Source organism: Mustela nivalis (assembly GCF_964662115.1).
Source record: "Mustela nivalis genome assembly, chromosome: 5".
NCBI lineage: Eukaryota > Metazoa > Chordata > Mammalia > Carnivora > Mustelidae > Mustela > Mustela nivalis.
In genome coordinates this window covers 154,563,854-154,582,067 of record NC_139024.1, presented here as the reverse complement: position 1 = coordinate 154,582,067, position 18,214 = coordinate 154,563,854, and the positions used below count along the sequence as shown (strand labels likewise).

Genomic DNA, 18,214 nt, shown 5'->3' with positions numbered 1-18,214 from the left:
GATGTCAAAGGCAGGAGGCGAGTCAGCAGGCTACCAAGAGTTTGGAATTGACTTTACCCCTGCTTTACTAGTGAGCTCCTGGGGGAACGTTCCAACACCTGCCAACCCCCAGAGTTATTTAACTTTATCTCATTTCATCGCACCAACCCTGGGAGGGCTGTAGGTTCTCTCCCTTCTGAGCTGAAGCCAGCAAGGCACAGGGACATCAGTGACGCCCATCTGCCCCCCCTGACTCCCACCTCTCAGCAGCTCCCCATGCCCCTGCCGTGGCCCCGGGGGGGGATACACAGTAGGGACACGACATGTTTTCTGCCTTCAGCCAGATGCTGGATTCTCTTGGGCTACATTCAGGGATTGGAGTTGTCACTTTTTTCCCAGTTGGGACCTCATGGCAAGACTGTCCCTAAGGCTTTGATCAAGAGCTGTTGGCTGTCTGGAGCAGGGGGGCATTGCATAGGACAGAACAACCCATCATGAGCGTATCCTCTCTCTCTGCAATGTCTGTAGAAGGCGGTTTGGGGACCTGGGGTCCTGTGTCCAGGCTGTTTTTATAACCAATAGAGTCTTGAGTTAGACTGTACATTTATTCAGAGTAGTGGAGACCGGGGAGGCAGAATGCCCCAGCCACTCCTTAATGTCACCAATTTCTCAGGCAAAACACAGTCTGCGGCAGCCCGGGGAGAGGGACTACACAGCCCCTGTCACCGAGAAGCAGCCTCGCTATTCGGACACACAGTCAGTCAAACAAACGAACAAGCAAGAGCTTTAACCGACGAGGGCCATCTGGTCGCTGGCCAGAGTGTGAGGTGCGCAGGGGGTGTGGGGGCTGGCCCCATCGTGTGACTTCAGGAATGCATCACAGGAAAATGAGATTTCAAAGTGGGTGGGTGAGGAAGGAGTGTGGTCCTTGATGGAGAGAAAAGTGTGGGGAGAGACATGGGCCAGCAGGTTCAAGCAAGCCTATTTGAGGACCGTGAATCAAGCAGGTTCACTGGCATAAACGACTCATGGGGGCACCAACAAGTTTTTAGGTTGGTTGTCACTGAACCATTCATTCACTCAACAAATATGCATTGTTCCCCCGCTCTGTGCCAGGTGCTAGGGACCCAGCAGTGAAGAAATCACGTGCCCTAAAACGTGAGGGCCATTGCCCTGATTTCGGCTCCAGCCATCCTGCCCCGCGTTCCTGGCAGCCAAGCTCTGGTCTTCAGTCCCGCCTGCGGAGAGGGATTCCCATTTCAGGCCATTCTTGCTGCAGACACGTACACCTGCCCTCCCCCAGCCAGCGCCCAGCTCCGCTGACGTGCAGCCGACACAGGAGCTCCGCTAGAATAAATTACCGCCCCATCATCTTCATGCATAAAACATGGCCCCGGAGGCCTGGAGAGGCTCGGCCCCACAGCCCCGCGCGGCAGCTGCCTTCGGGCCGGTGGGGAGTTTCGGGAAGGAAAGGAAAAGCAAGTTGTAAGATAAAAGAAGTCAACGGAAGCCTCAGACACAAAAAAAGAGAAGAGGGGTGGGGTTTTTTTGGTTTGAGTTTTTCCTTTTTTTAAAAAAAATTTTATGCACTTGGACTTGTCTTCTGTGTTGCTGGGTGCCCTTTTGCTCCCGCCATGAGAGGGTTTTAGAAGGCTCACCTTGGGACCATGGTTCTTCCTTCTCGATTGCACTGGATCCGAAGCAGGCCATGGAGGGACCGGATCCGGAGGCGACAGCTCAACCGTGAGTGTCCCAAGGGTGTGGCCTGCACCCCTCCTTGCGACCGGCCTGCCTTCTCCAACTTTCCCTTACGTGCTGCTACCTGCCCCCTTCTCCGGCGTCCTGGGCCCCCTCTCCTGAGGCCTTCCTTCTCCTCTTCTCTCTCTTCCTGTTTGCTTCCTGCAGCTCAATCCCGATGAGGGGTAACAAAATACTCTGTTTCAAGTAGCATGCGAGAGAGGGCCCCTTTCTGCATCTAGATGGAAAATCCAGATAAATATTTATACTAGTCAAGGAGTTGTGTGAACTGGAACTTTCGTTTATTCCAGGATGGGTGGGGGTGGGGAGAATATGCAGCGTCTGAATGGAACAGCCATGTAGCTAGAGTGGGTGAAACTCGAGGGAGACACACTTCCTTTAAAGGACCAGTCGTCTGCTTCTTACATGATCAGACTCATGCGGAGGTTCCCCTTGAGTTGACAGGAACGCTACCCAAAAGGGAGATTTCAGTGTTGAGGTAATCTGAGAAGGAAAAAACATTCCAAATGTATGCAGACCATTACCCACCAATAGGCAACATATTGGTGTGTGTCTGTTGCTGGAAAGAGTAACTTAAGTCAGATGTCAGCAAATTCAGTCAGTGGGGCTAGGCCACAGAAGCAAATAAATGGGCAAGAGCACTCTTTTCACAGAGGTGAGGAACAGCTCCCTTTCTTTTTTGTCCTAAGAAAAGCAATGGTGAAGCCACACTGACAAGCTACAACTGAATCATGGTCTCAGCCTGAGGAGGCAACAAGGAGTGGTGGGGTCTGTGGTAAAAGGGAGAAGCATGTGTACTCCCACAGAAAAATAGTCACTGTTTGATATCATCAGATTGCTTTCATGAGAAATGGAGTTCCAAGTTGTCAGGTTTCCTGACTTTTCCAGAAAAGCAAAAACATGTTAGTTTTTAAGTCAGATCTCTCACGTCTAAACCCTGGCAGTGAACCCTTTACACGCTAAATAGCCAGTAGGATGCTCAGGTACAGAAGGGGACTGCTGTGGGCCACTGAGCCCCAGTGTAAGGGCTCCCATCACGTGGGGTTACTTAAGTCTAGTTAGACGTTGGCGAGACTCACGTGAGGAAGCCCCGGTGAAGACAGTTAAGAGGAAGGAGTGGTTTAGGAACATAAAAAAACACGGTGGCGGCCTACTAGCGCAAGGGGCCAAGCTCAGCTGGTTGGGTTCAAACGGCACCCACATGCAAGCAGTTGCCCCCGGTGAAGTCTTTAGTACAATTAAGGAGCCGTTAGCAATTTTCTGGAGGCTTTCCCTTCTTACTCATCTGCTGCTTTCACCTGAGCCTGCTTGGAAGTTCAGATTTCAGTTTCTGCGTCCGGGGGAAAGGGCTGTGGTCCCTCGGGTTTCGGACAACACCCTGCGGTGGGATGTGTGACTGGGAAAGGATGGGCCGATCCGTCGACGCACAGCAGTGGGGAGGCGGCCTACCCTCCACAAACAAGAATTTGGGGGAAAGGCCTGTTTTGTTAGAGTGATTTTACTTGAGTGGCGAGACTAACATCTGGGCTTTGGGGGAAGGTTTCTGCACAGTTTTCCTATGAAACAATGATTATTAATAAATGCTTCCCCCGAGTCGGACATGAAGCAGGCCAGTCCCGACCTCTTTGGCACAAGCGTCTGAGAAAGGAAGGGGTTCTGGCTTTGCTCCAGGGTGGTCAAGAGCCCCGCCATGTTCAAGGCAGTGCGAGTCAGAAGTAGCAGGGGATCGGGTGACTTTGTTTGGGGTTGATTTTTCCAACTCATGGAACACCTGTGCATGTTTGAATTCGAGGCCATGGAAAGGGAAACAGGGAAGACTGTGAAGAGAGAAAGAACCGATGGAGCAGTGTCTCAGTGCAGACGTCAGGCTGGCCCTTGGCATTGTTTTGCAGTAGCTAAACTCTGATAACTTTTTCTGTCCCCCTTCTCTGAGGCTTTTCTCACAGGTGAGCGTCCCCTCTGACTCAGAGATCCAAGAATAACCCTTGGGGTTATTCTGTCATTGAGAAAAATCCATTAATAACCCATTTCCCTCCAATCCTCAAAGGGACTGAGACTGGCAGTAGGAGGGCCGCGTGCCGCCCTTCCCAGGCCCAGGCAGGCATTGCCAGTCACCACGGCTCGCTTGTGCTCTCCCAGGGAAGCCAGGCCCAGGCTTGCAATTCTTTCCCGTCCAGCACTGCTTTTTCTAATCAATTAGATTTGCTTCAACAGCCAAACGCTGCATTTGTATTCCATTGTTTTGTAACAAATTACCACAAGCTTATTGTCTTAAAACAACGTGCATTTATTACCTTGCCATTTCCATCGGTCAAGAGACTGGGCATGAATTAGCGAGGTCTGCTCAGGGTCTAACAATGCTGCAGTCAACGCATCAGCCAGAACCTCTGTCTCCTCTGGGGCCTACAGTCTTCTTCCAAAATCAGGGGTTGTTGGCAGAATTATTTCCTCATGGACATCAGCACTGGAAAGCCCTCAGCAGCTGGAGGCTCCCCACTGTTCCCTGTCACATGGCCCTCTCTACATGGCAATTCTGTATTCTCGAGGCCAACCCAGAGAGTGTCTCATGCTGCCTCTGATCTCTCCTTTAAGCAGCTCTCCTGATTAGGCCAGGCCCACCCAGGATCATCTTCTTTTGATTCGTTCAAAATCAACTGATCAGGGATCTTAATTACATCTGCAAAACCCTTAATCTGTGTCCCTACGGCATAGCCTAATCATGAAAGTAAAATCTCGTCATATTCACAATCTTTCCCACACTCTAGCTAAGGGAGTTACATGAGCGTATGTAAACCAGGATTAGGAATCACAGGGCCGTCTTTGGATTCTGCTTACCACAAAACCTGCCATCCTTGCCATAGAACCTGGATTTTGAGCTACTGGAAAGGTTTTTCTTTTTACTTTTTATTATGAAAATTTTCAAACATACAGAAAGGTAGAGAAAAGAACACAACTTATCCCATATAGCTACCACCTAAATTTAACAACTGCTAATATTTTGCTATATTCATTTCATCTACATCCTGCTGAAATATTTTAAAATAAATTGCAGACATTATGACATCTCAACTCTAAATATTTTAGTAAGAGCATCTCTAAAAAGTAAGGTCCTTTTTCTATATAACTGCCTAATATAATTAATGCTCCCCTAGTATTATTCAACACATGGCCCATATTCAGATCTCAAATAGAAACCAATTCTGATCATGTTCTATATGCCTCTGACTCTGAGCAAAATGCCCAGCATCTAGTGAACTCAGGAAAGTTTCGAGTTCAATCAAAATTATATCCCTGTTAACGCAGCGACTCCCAAAGCCCATTTTCCCTTTGTGCCCCTTGCTTTTCTGTTCACTGCCAGTGCCAATGATGAGCTGCTGACATTGTTTAGTGTTCATAGGAGTGCGGGATGGAACATCATGGAGCCACAGGATGAGAGCTGGAATGTGTCACCCTTCTTAGGGATATTTGCATTTTTAAAGAGGCCACCAGAGAAAGACCCAAAGGAGTGATGGGGCCAGACTAAGGAGGGGCTCATCTGAAGTCCCAGAAACCCCATCAGCCTGCTTACCTGACTCCCCCAGGTATGGAGGGTATGAGCAATAGCAGGGGGACCTGGACTCTGAGTGATGGCGGCAGTGTCGGGGCAGGTCGTGGCCGTGAGGGCGACCCTTCTTCACTCTGCCAACGTTAGGGGACGTCAGGGAGAGGAAGCCTGGCAAGAGTCTCTGCCTTGATAACTGGGAGATGTGGCTTCCTCCAGCTTCTTTGGGCAAGTCACCTGACCTCCCTGGATGTACACTTCCTTAACCATAAAATGGGTTTAGGAGACCAGTCTCATGGTGCTCTGGGGAGATGAAGATCTAAATTGTGTCACCTCCTTACACAGTGCCTGGTGGGGGGCATGATGGCTGTTGGATCTGAGAGAAGCAAAATGGTGACGGTGACACGTGAGTCAGTACCGAGGGTCCACCAGGGCCTCCACCATGGTTTTGGGTTGAGGGGAAAAGGCCATGGTGGAGAAGGGAGCACAAGTACAGAGGAAGCCAGCAGTCCTTCCTGACCCCACGTGGCTCTGGGAGCACTCTGCTTCTAGAAGGGTCTTGTGCTCTCCTCTACATGACTGGTGTCTCCAGAAGATGCCAAAGCCAAGGGCTGATGCTGGGGAGGTCCCAGGGAGCCAGAGCAGCCCACGGAAGGGGGAGAGTGCTGGATGCCAAGGTCCATGAAGACACTGCTGTGCAGGTGGCCTCGCGTGCCCGAGCACCATCAGCCTATGGGGCAGCCCGCTTCCTATCTGTCGGCTTGCTCCTCCCGCTTTCCAGGCACCTGGCAAGGCTCCCCTGACGTGTTGTCGGCCAGACTTCTCTCCCCCTTTCCCCCGGGTCTCCTCCCTCCAGGACCTGTGCAGGGGCTGGGGAGCTGTGGGACTTCAGCTTTGCTGCACCAGCATGGCTCCCAGACGTCCACTCCTTGTGGCACAGCCCCTGCTCGGGGCTGGGCTTCTCAGCTCTGTCTTCCCCCGGGGTAATTCCTCTCATGGCTTCTGCCTCCTTTAAAGCCATAGGCTTAGGGGCACCTGGGTGGCTCAGTTGTTAAGCCTCTGCCTTTGGCTGGGGTCGTGATCCTAGGGCCCTGGGATGGAGCCCCACATCAGGCTCCCTGCTCAGCAGGAAGCCTGTTTCTCTTTCTCCCACTCCCCCTGCTTGTGTTCTCTCTCTCACTGTGTCTCTCTCTGTCAAATAAATAAGTAAAAATCTTAAATAAATAAATAAATAAATAAAGTCATAGCCTTAAAAATTTGGGAAGAGGTCAATGAGGGGGTCACTATGAGTATAAAAAATAAAAAAAAGAAGACTTTTAGGACATGCTCTGTCATCCCCAGGTTGCATCTTCTCCTGGGCTTCAGCTTATCCAGCGGCTAAAACTGTCCATTAACAGCCTGCACTCAGACAGTGGGCAGCCTCCCCAACCCCCGCCCTGGGTGTGAGCTTCCGTTCCCCCCCATGTCTTGTTTACAGTTCTGCCAATCACGGAGAATTTGGCTGTATTTTGTTTAGGGGCCCCAGCGTTCGTACTGATGTAAGGATTATTTATATACCTTCACATGTGACACTGCCTGTTTTCTCATGATCCAGAACAATTGCTTCTATACAAGACTTCCCCTTCTTCCTGCCTTCATGATTAAGTCCGGGAGCGCCATTGCCAAGGGCCCCATTCCAGCTCCTACTGTCAAGGAAAAAAAAAGGGATGGGAAACCCGAGAAAGGGAGATACTCTGAATAATTCAAGGGGGTTCTGTTGGTCGAGAAAGTGCTCTCTTTGTACGTACATTGATCTGGACAGATATTTTAGCTGTCTCCAGCCAAGGAAGGACAAAAGAGAGGGTGTGGAGGGCAAAGGGAAGGAGAGGAAGAAGAAACACAGACAACACAACGAACAAAAAATAAAAAGGAATGAAAACAGTGGAGGGATTAGAGAACTCAGGGCTTGGTGACAGATTTTGAAGCCTTTTATTCTCAGGTTGGTTGTTTATAGACGGATACGAAGAGCCCCGAGGTTAATCACTAGAATAACAACTTGGTCTCTGGTTAGAAGCAGAAAATTAGCAAAATAGCACATCTTCTCAGGAGCGTTAAACAAGTCTATTAAGTTGTGGGGAGGTCGGGAAGGAGGGTCCTAAGGGAATGGAAACCATCTTGAAATGTTAGCCAAACATAACCCACTATGTGCACACCAGGTTTTGCACCAAAATAGCAAGATTAGAAATTGTTTGACTGCGTCTGAATGTGTGTGTGTGTATACACACACACACTGACACTTCTCTGCCAAGCCTGGGAAGACCATGAGCTTGGGCAGTAACGCTAAAAACCAGACCTGTTCATTTGATTTTGATCTGATCCAAAGCCATTTTGATCTGATCCAAAGACAATGGCTTTGGATCAGATCAAAATCATGATCTAAGAATCAAGCAACACACAAACACATGAGACAGAGAGGGGAAGTCCTCTAGAATCCCCAGCCCACCGCCCTACAGCCAAGTGTTCACATTTCTTTCACGAAAATACACTCAATGTATTGTTTTCGTAGGATTTGTTCTGCAGTTTGCTTGTTTCATTTAGCAACGCAACCTGAATGCCTTCCGATGCCAGTCAAAAGCCATAAATATCTTTAGACTGGGTCCATACAACCAAGTGGAAATGAAGGCTTGCAGAGTTTGGACAGTTTAAGTACACCTAATCTGATTCACTGAAACACACACACACACACACACACACAGATTATAATTATATAAATGCATTGTACTGGATGAGGACTGAAGCATCTGATTAATTATTCACCTTGTCTGGAGTCTCAGACTTCTGCAGCCTTGGGTGCTGCCCTTGAGTCCCCGATGGTAATGGAGAGTGGAACCGTTCCCCTACAAAGGGTGAGTCTTTGCAGCCCCAGCCAAAATGAATGCCGTCTTGGCAACAAGATCCTTCCCGATCCCCTGGAAGGCTGGTCCCTGGGTGCCTGGTTTCCAAGGCACCAGAGGTGTTCTCGTGCTTGGGCATGGGTGGCTTGGCACTTGTCCCCGTCCCAGGATGGAGAGTGGCATCTAGAGCCAGAGCGTGCACAGAATAGGTGGGCAAAACCAAGAAAACAGAATCCGGGATATTTGTTGGCTCTGAATGCTGCCACCCCAAGTTTTATTCCCGGAGGATTTGCTACCAACAGAGCCAAATTAATCCAAACCTTCCATTTTTGAACAAGTGACAGACAAATCCCTTTTGCTGAACTGTGTTAAAGGGAAAAGAGCAAATACATATTAACAAGCCTGCAAAGAACCTTAAGAGATTCCCCCTCTGGACCAAGAGGAAGCTTTCATTCTGTCTCGATGGCTTCAAGGGGCCAGAAAGGAGGCTCCGTTGAGCCCATCAGAGGGCACGGCATGAAACGAAATTTGTGGGCTTGCCATCACCCCTCTAAATGGTGCCAATGGTAAAAGAAATGTGTGAGCTGTGTTCTTTAAGTGCGTTCCAAGATTTCATTAGTAACAATATCACATATGAAAAAGTTGCAGGAATTATAGTGGGAGCACCTACACACCTACCGCCTAGATCCTTCCACGGATGTTTGACTCTGCTGGCTTTATCTCCTCTCTCTCTCTCTGCCTCCACTCGTCTGTGGATCCATCAACAAATCTTATTTCTTAATGCTCGACACTTTACTCTAAACACTTCAACACCTCTTCCATTCAGTCTTTGTTAATGGTTCTTAAAAATATTTTTTAATCCAGTTTTTTGAGGTATGCTTTACAGAGAGTACTTTTTACAAAGAAGACTTTTACTTTTTCCGCACACAGTCCTATCAATGCGGACAAACATCTGTGGCTGTTGAATACCTTCTAGCGACCTACCTCGGTGACCAAGATCTAGAAGTTCCACCACCCAAACCTACCCTCCTGCCCCTTTGCTGTCAGCCCCTCTCCCTAGAGAGGGTCAACCAATGATCTGTTTTCCGTCTTCCAGATTCACCTTTTCCAAAATACCGTGTAAGTGGACTCTTACCAACTGGAGCCTTTTGAGTCTGGCTTCTCTCACTTAGCTGAACTTATCTGAGCTTCATCCCTGTCGTTGCCTGAAGGTTTGCTCTTCGCTGCAGATTGTATCCCATTACTGGGCGTAGCTTTATAAGGTGTGATTATGTGCAGGTGCCAAGACGTCTAGTCAAAAACCATGGGTCGACAGCAACCAGAGTGGGTAGCCCCCAGGTCTTGATGGTCTTCACAGGTCTCTTCCCCTCTCAGGGGAAGCTGTAGACAAATTGAGGACAGCGGAGCTCTCTGGAGTCCCCCCCCCCCCCCAGTGCCCCATCTGTACCTTGGCAGTATCAGTGAGACCTGTCCCTGGTGCTTCATTCAGTCAGTGGGAAAGGATTACAGTTCAGAACGTGTCCGACCCATCGTCCCTGCTCCAGTACGTGGCTGGAGAGGCTGTGTCCTAGAGTGAATCGCGTTCCCCAGTGGGAGACCCGGAATCCACACCCAGTGGTACCGGCGCCACAGGTTAAGATGTAGTCACGGAGGATCCAGGAGTCCTGCTGGAGTCGAGGAGCTTTTTCACTGCCCTGTTATCTCTTCATTTTTTTCCCCGTAACTCGAATTAAAATGTTGCATTTTGCATCACGAATGGTGATCTCCTGTACAAAGAAGGAAAGCGTAAACGGGGGTCTTGATTTCTTAAGGAAATCATGTGCATTAGCTTTCAGCTTTTAATCCAGCTTTTAAGTGAGTAGCCCAGGCATTGTTATAATTCCCCCAAAGGACAAAAACTTGATTTCCTTCCAAGTAGAAGTTAAAGGAAGTTGAATTGAGCTGAAAGTGAATTTAACCTCACAGTTGGAAGGAAGCTGTTTGGTTTTTAAAATGAGAAGCCTAATCCTCCGACAACATGTTCTTTTGTTCACCGTGGCCCTAATGCAGTCGCAATTTCTGCATCATCTGAGATGTGGGCGGTGACAAGCGTCCCCTCCAAGGCTGTGGGACTTGCTTCCAGGTCTTCAATCATCTGTGAGACATCGATTGGGCCACTTACCGTCTTCATGTTCGATACACAAACATCCTTTCTTGCCCAGGCCAGAAGCTTGGCTATGGTCTCTTGTGTACCCCGTCTTTCATCACACATTAGGGGGTATCCCTTCCAGCACTCTACTACCACAGTCATCCTAGCGCTCTCCAGTCCCAGATACAATTCCATTTACAGGGCCTCACCTTACCTCTCCCCACATCAGACCAAACCCACTCCTGTCCATCCCTTCCTGACACTGGTGTGGCCCAGATGACGGGTCCCAACATGGCAACTTGATAAACATGATTCCAATCTTACGCTTTTGCGGCTAGACCTAATTTCCCCATATTCTCTCCCTGGAGATTCACAGCTACTCTGTAGGGTAGAAAGATCTCTATTACCCCATTTCACTTGGAGGGGTGCAAAGGCTCCGAGAGAAAGGAGCCACGGGGAACATCTTCCATTTCCCTGGAGCAGGACTCATGCCAGGCACCATGCCCAGTGCTCTCTGAGTCGTTCTTTCGCTGAATGCTCCATCCAACCCCTTAAGTTGGTCATTATATGCATTTTGCTGGGGAGAATTTGGAGGTTCAAACTGAAGGGTTTGCTAAGGGCCACATAGTTACTAGGTGACAGAATATAGCCCAGATTCAACATCACTTCCTTACAATCCCAGCTCCTGCTAAAACTTTCACGGCTAGGACTCCAGCTCCAATCAATGGACACCCAATCTAGCCATTTTGGGGTAGAGCTGTCTATTTAGAAAACTCCTCTTTCTCTGCACCCCAATCTCAAAATTTGGGCCCCACTGAAATGCAGACAGCTCTGGGAGTCTCCCAAAGGTGGTCTCCGGGGCTGGCGACGTCTGCCCCAATAAAGGGGATGTGTGGTATCTACTGGGAGAGGTGTCTCCAGAGCTAGGCTCAATGTTCAGGAAACTAAGAAGTACACATCAAGAAAACACTAACAGAATGTTAAAATCTTTGTGGACTGTCTTCCCAGAGCCCCCAGTTTCTTTTCTATGCCAGACAAGGGTGGTGAAGACTACCGAGAAACCTGGCCACCCAGCGTGCTTGGACTCAGAGCTGGGGCTTGTCTGGAGCCAACAACCAGCTTTGGGTGGACAGAGGACCCTGGGTCCCGGGCAGAACTAGGTGAGATCAGGAGGGCTCAGACTGCCCTCCAGTGACCAGGGTTGTTGCTTCTGGAGTTCCAGCCCTGCTTGTGATCCCTTGACCCGCCAGACTTGCCTCTCCCTACGTGTTCCACTGGCTCCCATCCTGGTGGGGGGTTCTGACACTGTTTCCCCACAACCGCCCTGCAGCTCAGCTTAAGGGCGGAAGAGGGTGGAGTGACAGCGACTCGAGTCTCTGCAGGATGTGGCGGCCCCCTCGTGGGGCCCTTTCCTCCCCAGCACAGACTCCCGGGCTGCAGCTCGGCTCCCCAGAAGATGCCTCTCTCCCTACCCACCAGCACCCCCCAGCTCTACCTGCTCCTAGGTCATGGTGTATCCGTGGTCACCCCGAAACTGGGGGACCTCCTCCAGGCCCCTTCCCATCTGCATCCAGCACAGCACGGTGGAGTCAGCCCCTGGAAACCAACCCCTCCCGTGGAGGTCACACTGTCCCCTTTCCTTTCTGACCTTGAGGAGAGGTTTGTCCCTCACCCAGAGCCCCTGCCCCCCGGGAGCTGCAGCAGGCTCGGCCATGGGTGAGCACCGTCTTCATGTGTCCTTCAGCCCCTCGCTAACGGGGTGGCTGGAATCCTCCCTTCGCTGGGGTCCTGAGCCTTGCATGAGACAGAGCGTGGGAAAATATCCCGGACGCCTGTGGAACCCTACAAATGTCTAGCGCTGGAGAACTCAGCTTTATGATTTTAGTTATTTTTAAAATGCAATTTGTTGTAAAAATAGAATTTATCTTGAAGTTCTTAATTGACTTACTCTTGTTTGTTTTACTGTTTGGAAAATGGAACGTTTGCTTCTAGGAGACTGGGAGGCCCAGAAGTGGCATTTGCTTGAGTGGTTCCTTTTGGCGGTTGCTGTGCGGGGACTGTGGGGCCCTGGACGTCAGCCGGCAGACCCACACACCAGCAGCCAGCGAATGGCAGAGGGGCTCAGGACCCAGGACAGACAGACAGACCCTCCTCCTCTTGTCCTTGGCCTCCACTGGAGAAAACGGGTGTCCTAGCCCCCTGGTCTTCAGCCTCTCCTCTCCTGTCAGCTTCCGTTCAGAGGGAATTCCTGTGCTATACCTCATGATCCCCCCCCCCCCCATTTACTGTCTTTAAGATGGTCATGGTCTTGCATTTAAGACCACTGTGATCTCCATTATACACAAAGAACGGTCACAAACTCAAATCACAAGGAGAATTAACGCTCTACAACCAATTTCTCTCAAAGTATACGTAAATTATTTTTCTTTTTAAAAAATGTACAGAAAGAAAAAAGAAACTGCATGGGAACTCAAAATAGAATTCCAGAAACTGACTTGCAGAATTTTCTCAGGCTCCTTATTTTTAAGGAGAAACTGGGGCTTACAGTTAGTGTCCCCCCTGCCTACATCCTGAGCTTCCAGAGTGCTTTAGGGGATGAATCTCCGTCATCTGCCCTTTTGCCCTTCATTTTTCTTTTCTTTTTAAGATTTTATTTATTTATTTGACAGAGAGGGACCATGACCACACAAGCAGGGGGAGTGGCAGGCAGAGGGGGAGGGACAGGCTCACCACTGAGCAGGGAGCATGATGCGGGACTCGATCCCAGGACCCTGGGATCATGACCTAAGCCAAAGGCAGAGGCTCAATGACTGAGCCACCCAGGCGCCTTTTTCATCCGCTAAGCAAAGGTACTCTTTAGACAACTTAATGTGGATTATCATAAGTCTGAATTAGTGAGACTTTGCATAATGAACCTCAGCTCTCTGCTGTGCTTGTGGCAAAATGCACGCCGATGAAAATATCTAATAAAATCCTCACGAATACCCAGATACGACGAGTGGACGCCGGCTCCCTCTCCTGCACACAATATCTCTGACTAATCACACAGCCTCTCATGTAGCGTTGAGTGACTTATCACCTTTAGTTTTACCTGTAAATAGCACTCATTTATAAAACTGTCTTTCTGAACACGGTGCTTTCAAAAATGACTCCTGGGTGACACAGAGAAACCAATAATCTCTATAATTTTGAATCCCATGCAGTTTTTTTCGGTTTCTTTCATTCACAAAGTCTCTTAGAGCAGTCCTCAAGGTTTTCAATATATAGTATTATGGCATCTGGACATAGTAAATCTTCCCTTTTTTCTCACCCATTTGGATTCCATTCTCTCATCTGAAAGCTGCGGCAAGGACTTCCAGTGCTGTGTTGAATCAAAGTGGTGAGAGTAGACATACTCGGCTTGTTTCTGACCTTAGGGGAAAGGCTCTCAGTCATTCCCCACTGAGTATGATGGGAGCTGTGCATTTTTCATATATGGCCTTTATTAGGTTGAGGTGTTTACCCTTTAAACCTACTTTGTTGAGGGTTTTTTATCAGGAATGGATATTGTACTTTGTCAGATGCTTTTTCTGCATCTGCTGAAATGATCATCTGGTTTTTATCCTTTTACTGATGCAGTGTATCATGCTGACTGATTTGTAAATGTTGAACCACTCTTGCATCCCAGGAGTAAATCCCACTTGATCACGGTGAATGATTATCTTAATGCATTGTTGGATTTGGTTTGCTAGTATTTTGTTGAAGATTTATGCATCTGTGTTCATCAGAGATACTGGACTGTAGTTCTCCTTTTTTTTTTTGTAGGGTTTTTCTGGTTTTAGTATCAGGGTAATTCTGGCCTCATGAAATGAATTTAGAATCTTTCCTTCCACTTACATTTTTTGAAATAGGGTGAAAAATAGGTATCAACTCTTCTTTAAATGTTTGGTGGGATTCACCTGTGAAGCTATGTGGTTCTGAACTTTTTTATTTTGGGAGTTTTTTGATTACTCCTTCAACTTCGTTGTTGGTAATTGATCTGTTTAAATTTTCTATTTCTTCCCAATTCAGTTTTGGGAGGTTATATATTTCTAGGAACTTCTCCTTTTCTTCTAGGTGGTCCAGTTTGTTGACATATAATTTTCCTTGGTATTCTCTTATAATCCCTTTTTTTCTGTGGCATTTGCTTCTTACATTTCTGACTGACTCCCCTCTCTTGTTTTGATGAGTCTGGCTAGAGGCTTATCAATTTTGTTGATCTTTTCAAAGAACCAGATCTTGGTTTCATTGATCTGTTCTACTGTTTTCTTTTACTTTCTATATCATTTATTTCTACTCTAATCTTTGTTATTTCCTTCTTTCTATTGGTTTGGGTTTTTTTTTTTGTTGTTGTTGTTGTTCTTCTAGCTCTTTTAGGTGCAAGGTTGGTTGGTTGAGATTTTTCTTGCTCCGTGACGTAGTCTTATATTGCTACAAACTTCCTTCTTAGAATAGTTTTGCTGCATCCCAAAGATTTTAGGCTGTTGTGTTTTCATTTTCATTTGTCTCCAAGTATTTTTTTTTTTTACTTCTTCTTTGATTTCCTAATGGACCCATTCATTATTTAGTAGCATGTCACTTAACCTTCGTTTATTTAGGTTCTTTCTAGATTTTTCTCTTGTGGTTGATTTCTAGTTTCATAGCTTTGTGGTTGGTAAAGGTCCTTGATATTATGACTTAAATCTTTTTGAGTATGTTGAGACTTGTTTTGTTTTGAGACATGTGATCTGTCCTGGAGAATGTTCCATGTGAACTTGGAAAGAATATGTATTCTGCTGTTTTAGGATAGAATGCTCTGAATGTATCTCTTAGATCTTTCTGGTCCAATGTGTCATTCAAAGCCACTGCTTCCTTCTTGACATTCTGTTTGGATGATCTATCCATTGATGTACATGGGGTGTTAACATCCCCTACTATTATTGTATTAGTATTGATTACTTCCTTTATAAAGCTTGTTATTAGCTGCCTTATGTATTTGGGTGCTTCCATGTTGGGTACATAAACACTTACAATTGCTATATCTTCTTGTTGGATTGTTCCCTTTATGATTATGTAGCGACCTTCTTTGTCTTGTCACAGTCTTTGTTTTAAAGTCTAGTTTTCTCCTAGAAGTATTGTTAACCAGCTTTCTTTTCACTTTCATACACGTGATAAATTCTTTTCCATCTCTTCACTTTTTTAAAAAAAGATTTTTATTTATTTATTTATTTGACAGAGAGAGAGAGAGAGAGACACCAAACCCACAAGGCATGGGAGCCGGGGGAGGGGCAGAAAAGCTCCCCGCTGAGCAGGGAGCCCAACTCGGGGCTTGATCCCAGGTTCCTGGGATCATGACCCAAGCTGAAGACAGACACTTAACCGACTGAGCCACCCAGGAGTATTTTATCCTTCACTTTCAATCTGCTCATGTGTTTAGGTCTGAAATGAGTCTCCTGTAGGCAGCACACGGATGTATCTTACTTTTCTATCCATTCCATCATCCTAATGTCTTTTGATTGGAGCATTTAGTCCACTTACATTCGAAGTAATTATTGATAGTCTATACTTTTTGCCATTTTGTTTCTTGTTTTATGGTTGTTTTTGTAGTTCTTCTCTTACTTTCTTCTCTCATGAGGGCTGGCTATCTTTAGTGATAGGCTTGGATTTCCTTTTCTCTTTATTTTTTGCATATCTGTTACTAGTTTTTGATTTCTGCTTATGATTAGGTTTATGTATAGCATCTTCTGCATATAGCTGTCTGTATTCAGTTGATGGTCATGTAAGTTTTAACTCTTTGTTTACGCCTCCCTCCATTTTAGGGATATGGTGTCATACTTCACATACTTGTGTGAATCCTTTGACTGATTTTTATAGGTATGCTTAATTTTAGTGCTTTTGTGTTTCCTACTTTTCTTACTCCTGATTATGGACTTTCCTTTCCACTCAAAGAGTCCCCTTTAACATTTCTTGTTAGGTTGGCTTATTGTTGATGAATTCCTTTAACTTCTGTTTGTCTGGGAAACTCTTTAGCTCCTATTCTGAATGAGAGCCTTGCTGGATAGAGTATTCTTGGTTACAGACTTTTTCCTTTCAGCACTTTGACTATAGCATGGCACACTCTTTTGGCCTGCAAAGCTTTTGCTGAAAAATCAGAATGTTTTTTCCCTTGTATGTAACTGTTTTCTTTTCTCTTGTTGCTTTTTAAAATTCTCTTTTTATCACCACTTTATATCATTGTAATTACTATGTGTCTTGGTGCGGACCTCCTTGGAATGATTTTGTTGGGGACTCTCTGTGCCTTCTGGATCCAAATTTGTGTTTCCTTCCCCAGATTATGGAATTTTTCAGGTATTATTTTTTCAAATAAATTTTCTCTTCTTCATCTCTCTCTTCTCCTTCTGGCATCGCCATAATGTGAACACCATTGCCCTTGATGGTGTAGTTGAGTTCCTTGATCTATTTTCACTTATTATTATTATTTTTCTCTCTTGTTCAGCCTGATTGCTTTCCATTATGCCAATGTTCAGGTTGCAAATCCATTCTGGGATCTATATAATGTGAAAGTTATTATGTTTGATGGTGTTGCTGAGTTCCTTGAGTCTATTTTCAATTTTTATTATTTTTTTTCTCTCCTGTTCAGCTTGATTACTTTCCATTACTCCATTCTCCCAATCATGGATTCATTCTGCTTCCTTTAGTCTGCTGTTTATTCCATGTAGTACATTTCTAATTTCAGTTACTGAGTTCTTCGTCTCTGATGGGTTCTTTTCAAGGTCTCACAGAGCTCCTCCACCCTTCTCAAGTCCAGTGAGTATCTTAATGACGACTACTTTAAATTCTCTGTTGAGCATATTTCTCCATGTCATTTGGCAATCTTTCTGTGATTTTGTCCTGTTCTTATATATGGAAGATGTTCCTCTGTCGTCTCATTTTTACTAGCTCTCTGTTTCTTTTAGGAAAGTCAGCTACATCTCCTGCCCTTAAAGGTAGTGGCCTTATGGAGAAGAGGACCTGGAGTGCCCTGGAGTGCAAGGTCCCCTGTTCACCAGAACCTGGCACTACGGGGGTGTCTCCCATGTGTGTTGTGCGCACCCTCTTGTTGTGGCTGAGCCACATTTACCCTCAGTCCAGTCATCTGCAGTGGCTCCCTTTGCCAGGTTGTGAGTGGGGTTTGGTCTCTGTGTTGTTAGTGGGCCAGTCTGGGGCTGTCTTGACCTTGAGTTGAGCCAGAGCAGACGTTTGGCAGAGATGCAGGAGCACTGACCTGCAGGGTGCATTGTTCTTTCCTGAGAAGCTTGCATCAGTGGGCAGGGCCAACAGTCAGAACATGTGTCTGCCCTCTGCCCCCTACTGGGGCCAAACTGGTGTACATGGTCTTCTTCCCCTTTCCTTGGGGCTGGAGTCACATGGTAGCAGTGCTGGCCCCCTCTGGGGCTGCTTGCACACTACCAGGCTTGTAGCACCTCTTTGAATGGGCTCCGGCCAAGGACATATTGGAGGGGGCATGTCCGCAGGAGTGTATGGGAGCAGGGCATGTGGTGCCAGCGGAGGTTTTCAGGTCTGCTCTGTGAAGGGACCTGGAGCCACTTTAGAAAGTCATGCCACAGGGCTGGAGCGGGTGGATTCACGGAAGCAAAGAATGGGGTTGCTATCTGAAAGCAAGGTGGAGAATATTCCTGCTGTGCTGGTCCCTGCAGGTGTCCATGCATCTAAGCTGGGAGGCAGGGGAGGGAAAAGACACTCACCAGCTCCGCCAGCACACTCTCTGAGATCAGTAAGCCAGTCTTCCTCCTATATAACACAGACATTTTTCAAACTGCTTCTATGCTGTATCTCAGTGAGTCTCTTTGTTGGGATGTCCCCCAAAGGGACTCAGTTTTATCTTGCCCTCCTGGCTCCCCCAGAACCCAGCCTGCTGATTTCTAAAGTTCCAGGTGT

The 18,214-nt window shown here is 47.1% G+C and overlaps 1 protein-coding gene and 1 long non-coding RNA gene across 9 annotated transcripts in view; one reads left to right on the top strand and one right to left on the bottom strand.

Moving 5' to 3' along the window:
- RIPOR2 (RHO family interacting cell polarization regulator 2) overlaps positions 1-18,214 on the top strand; it is a 202,390-nt gene that overhangs the window by 59,270 nt on the left and 124,906 nt on the right. The window contains exon 1 of one of the 8 annotated variants that reach the window (XM_082731470.1): positions 1,147-1,722. The exons of 3 other annotated variants lie outside the window; for them this stretch is intronic. In XM_082731470.1, the coding sequence (XP_082587596.1) occupies positions 1,647-1,722 (76 nt within the window). In that variant the 5' untranslated portion in view covers positions 1,147-1,646. Of the gene's footprint in view, positions 1-1,146; positions 1,740-18,214 lie in introns of those variants that run through there. 4 more of the 8 variants (XM_082731476.1, XM_082731477.1, XM_082731472.1 and 1 more) reach the window with 4 other exon arrangements.
- Positions 1,025-5,427, bottom strand: LOC309865248. Its single transcript, XR_014312003.1, has 3 exons — positions 5,306-5,427; positions 1,638-1,954; positions 1,025-1,217 (listed from the first exon to the last, which is right to left on the bottom strand). It is a non-coding gene; the product is annotated as an uncharacterized lncRNA (long non-coding RNA).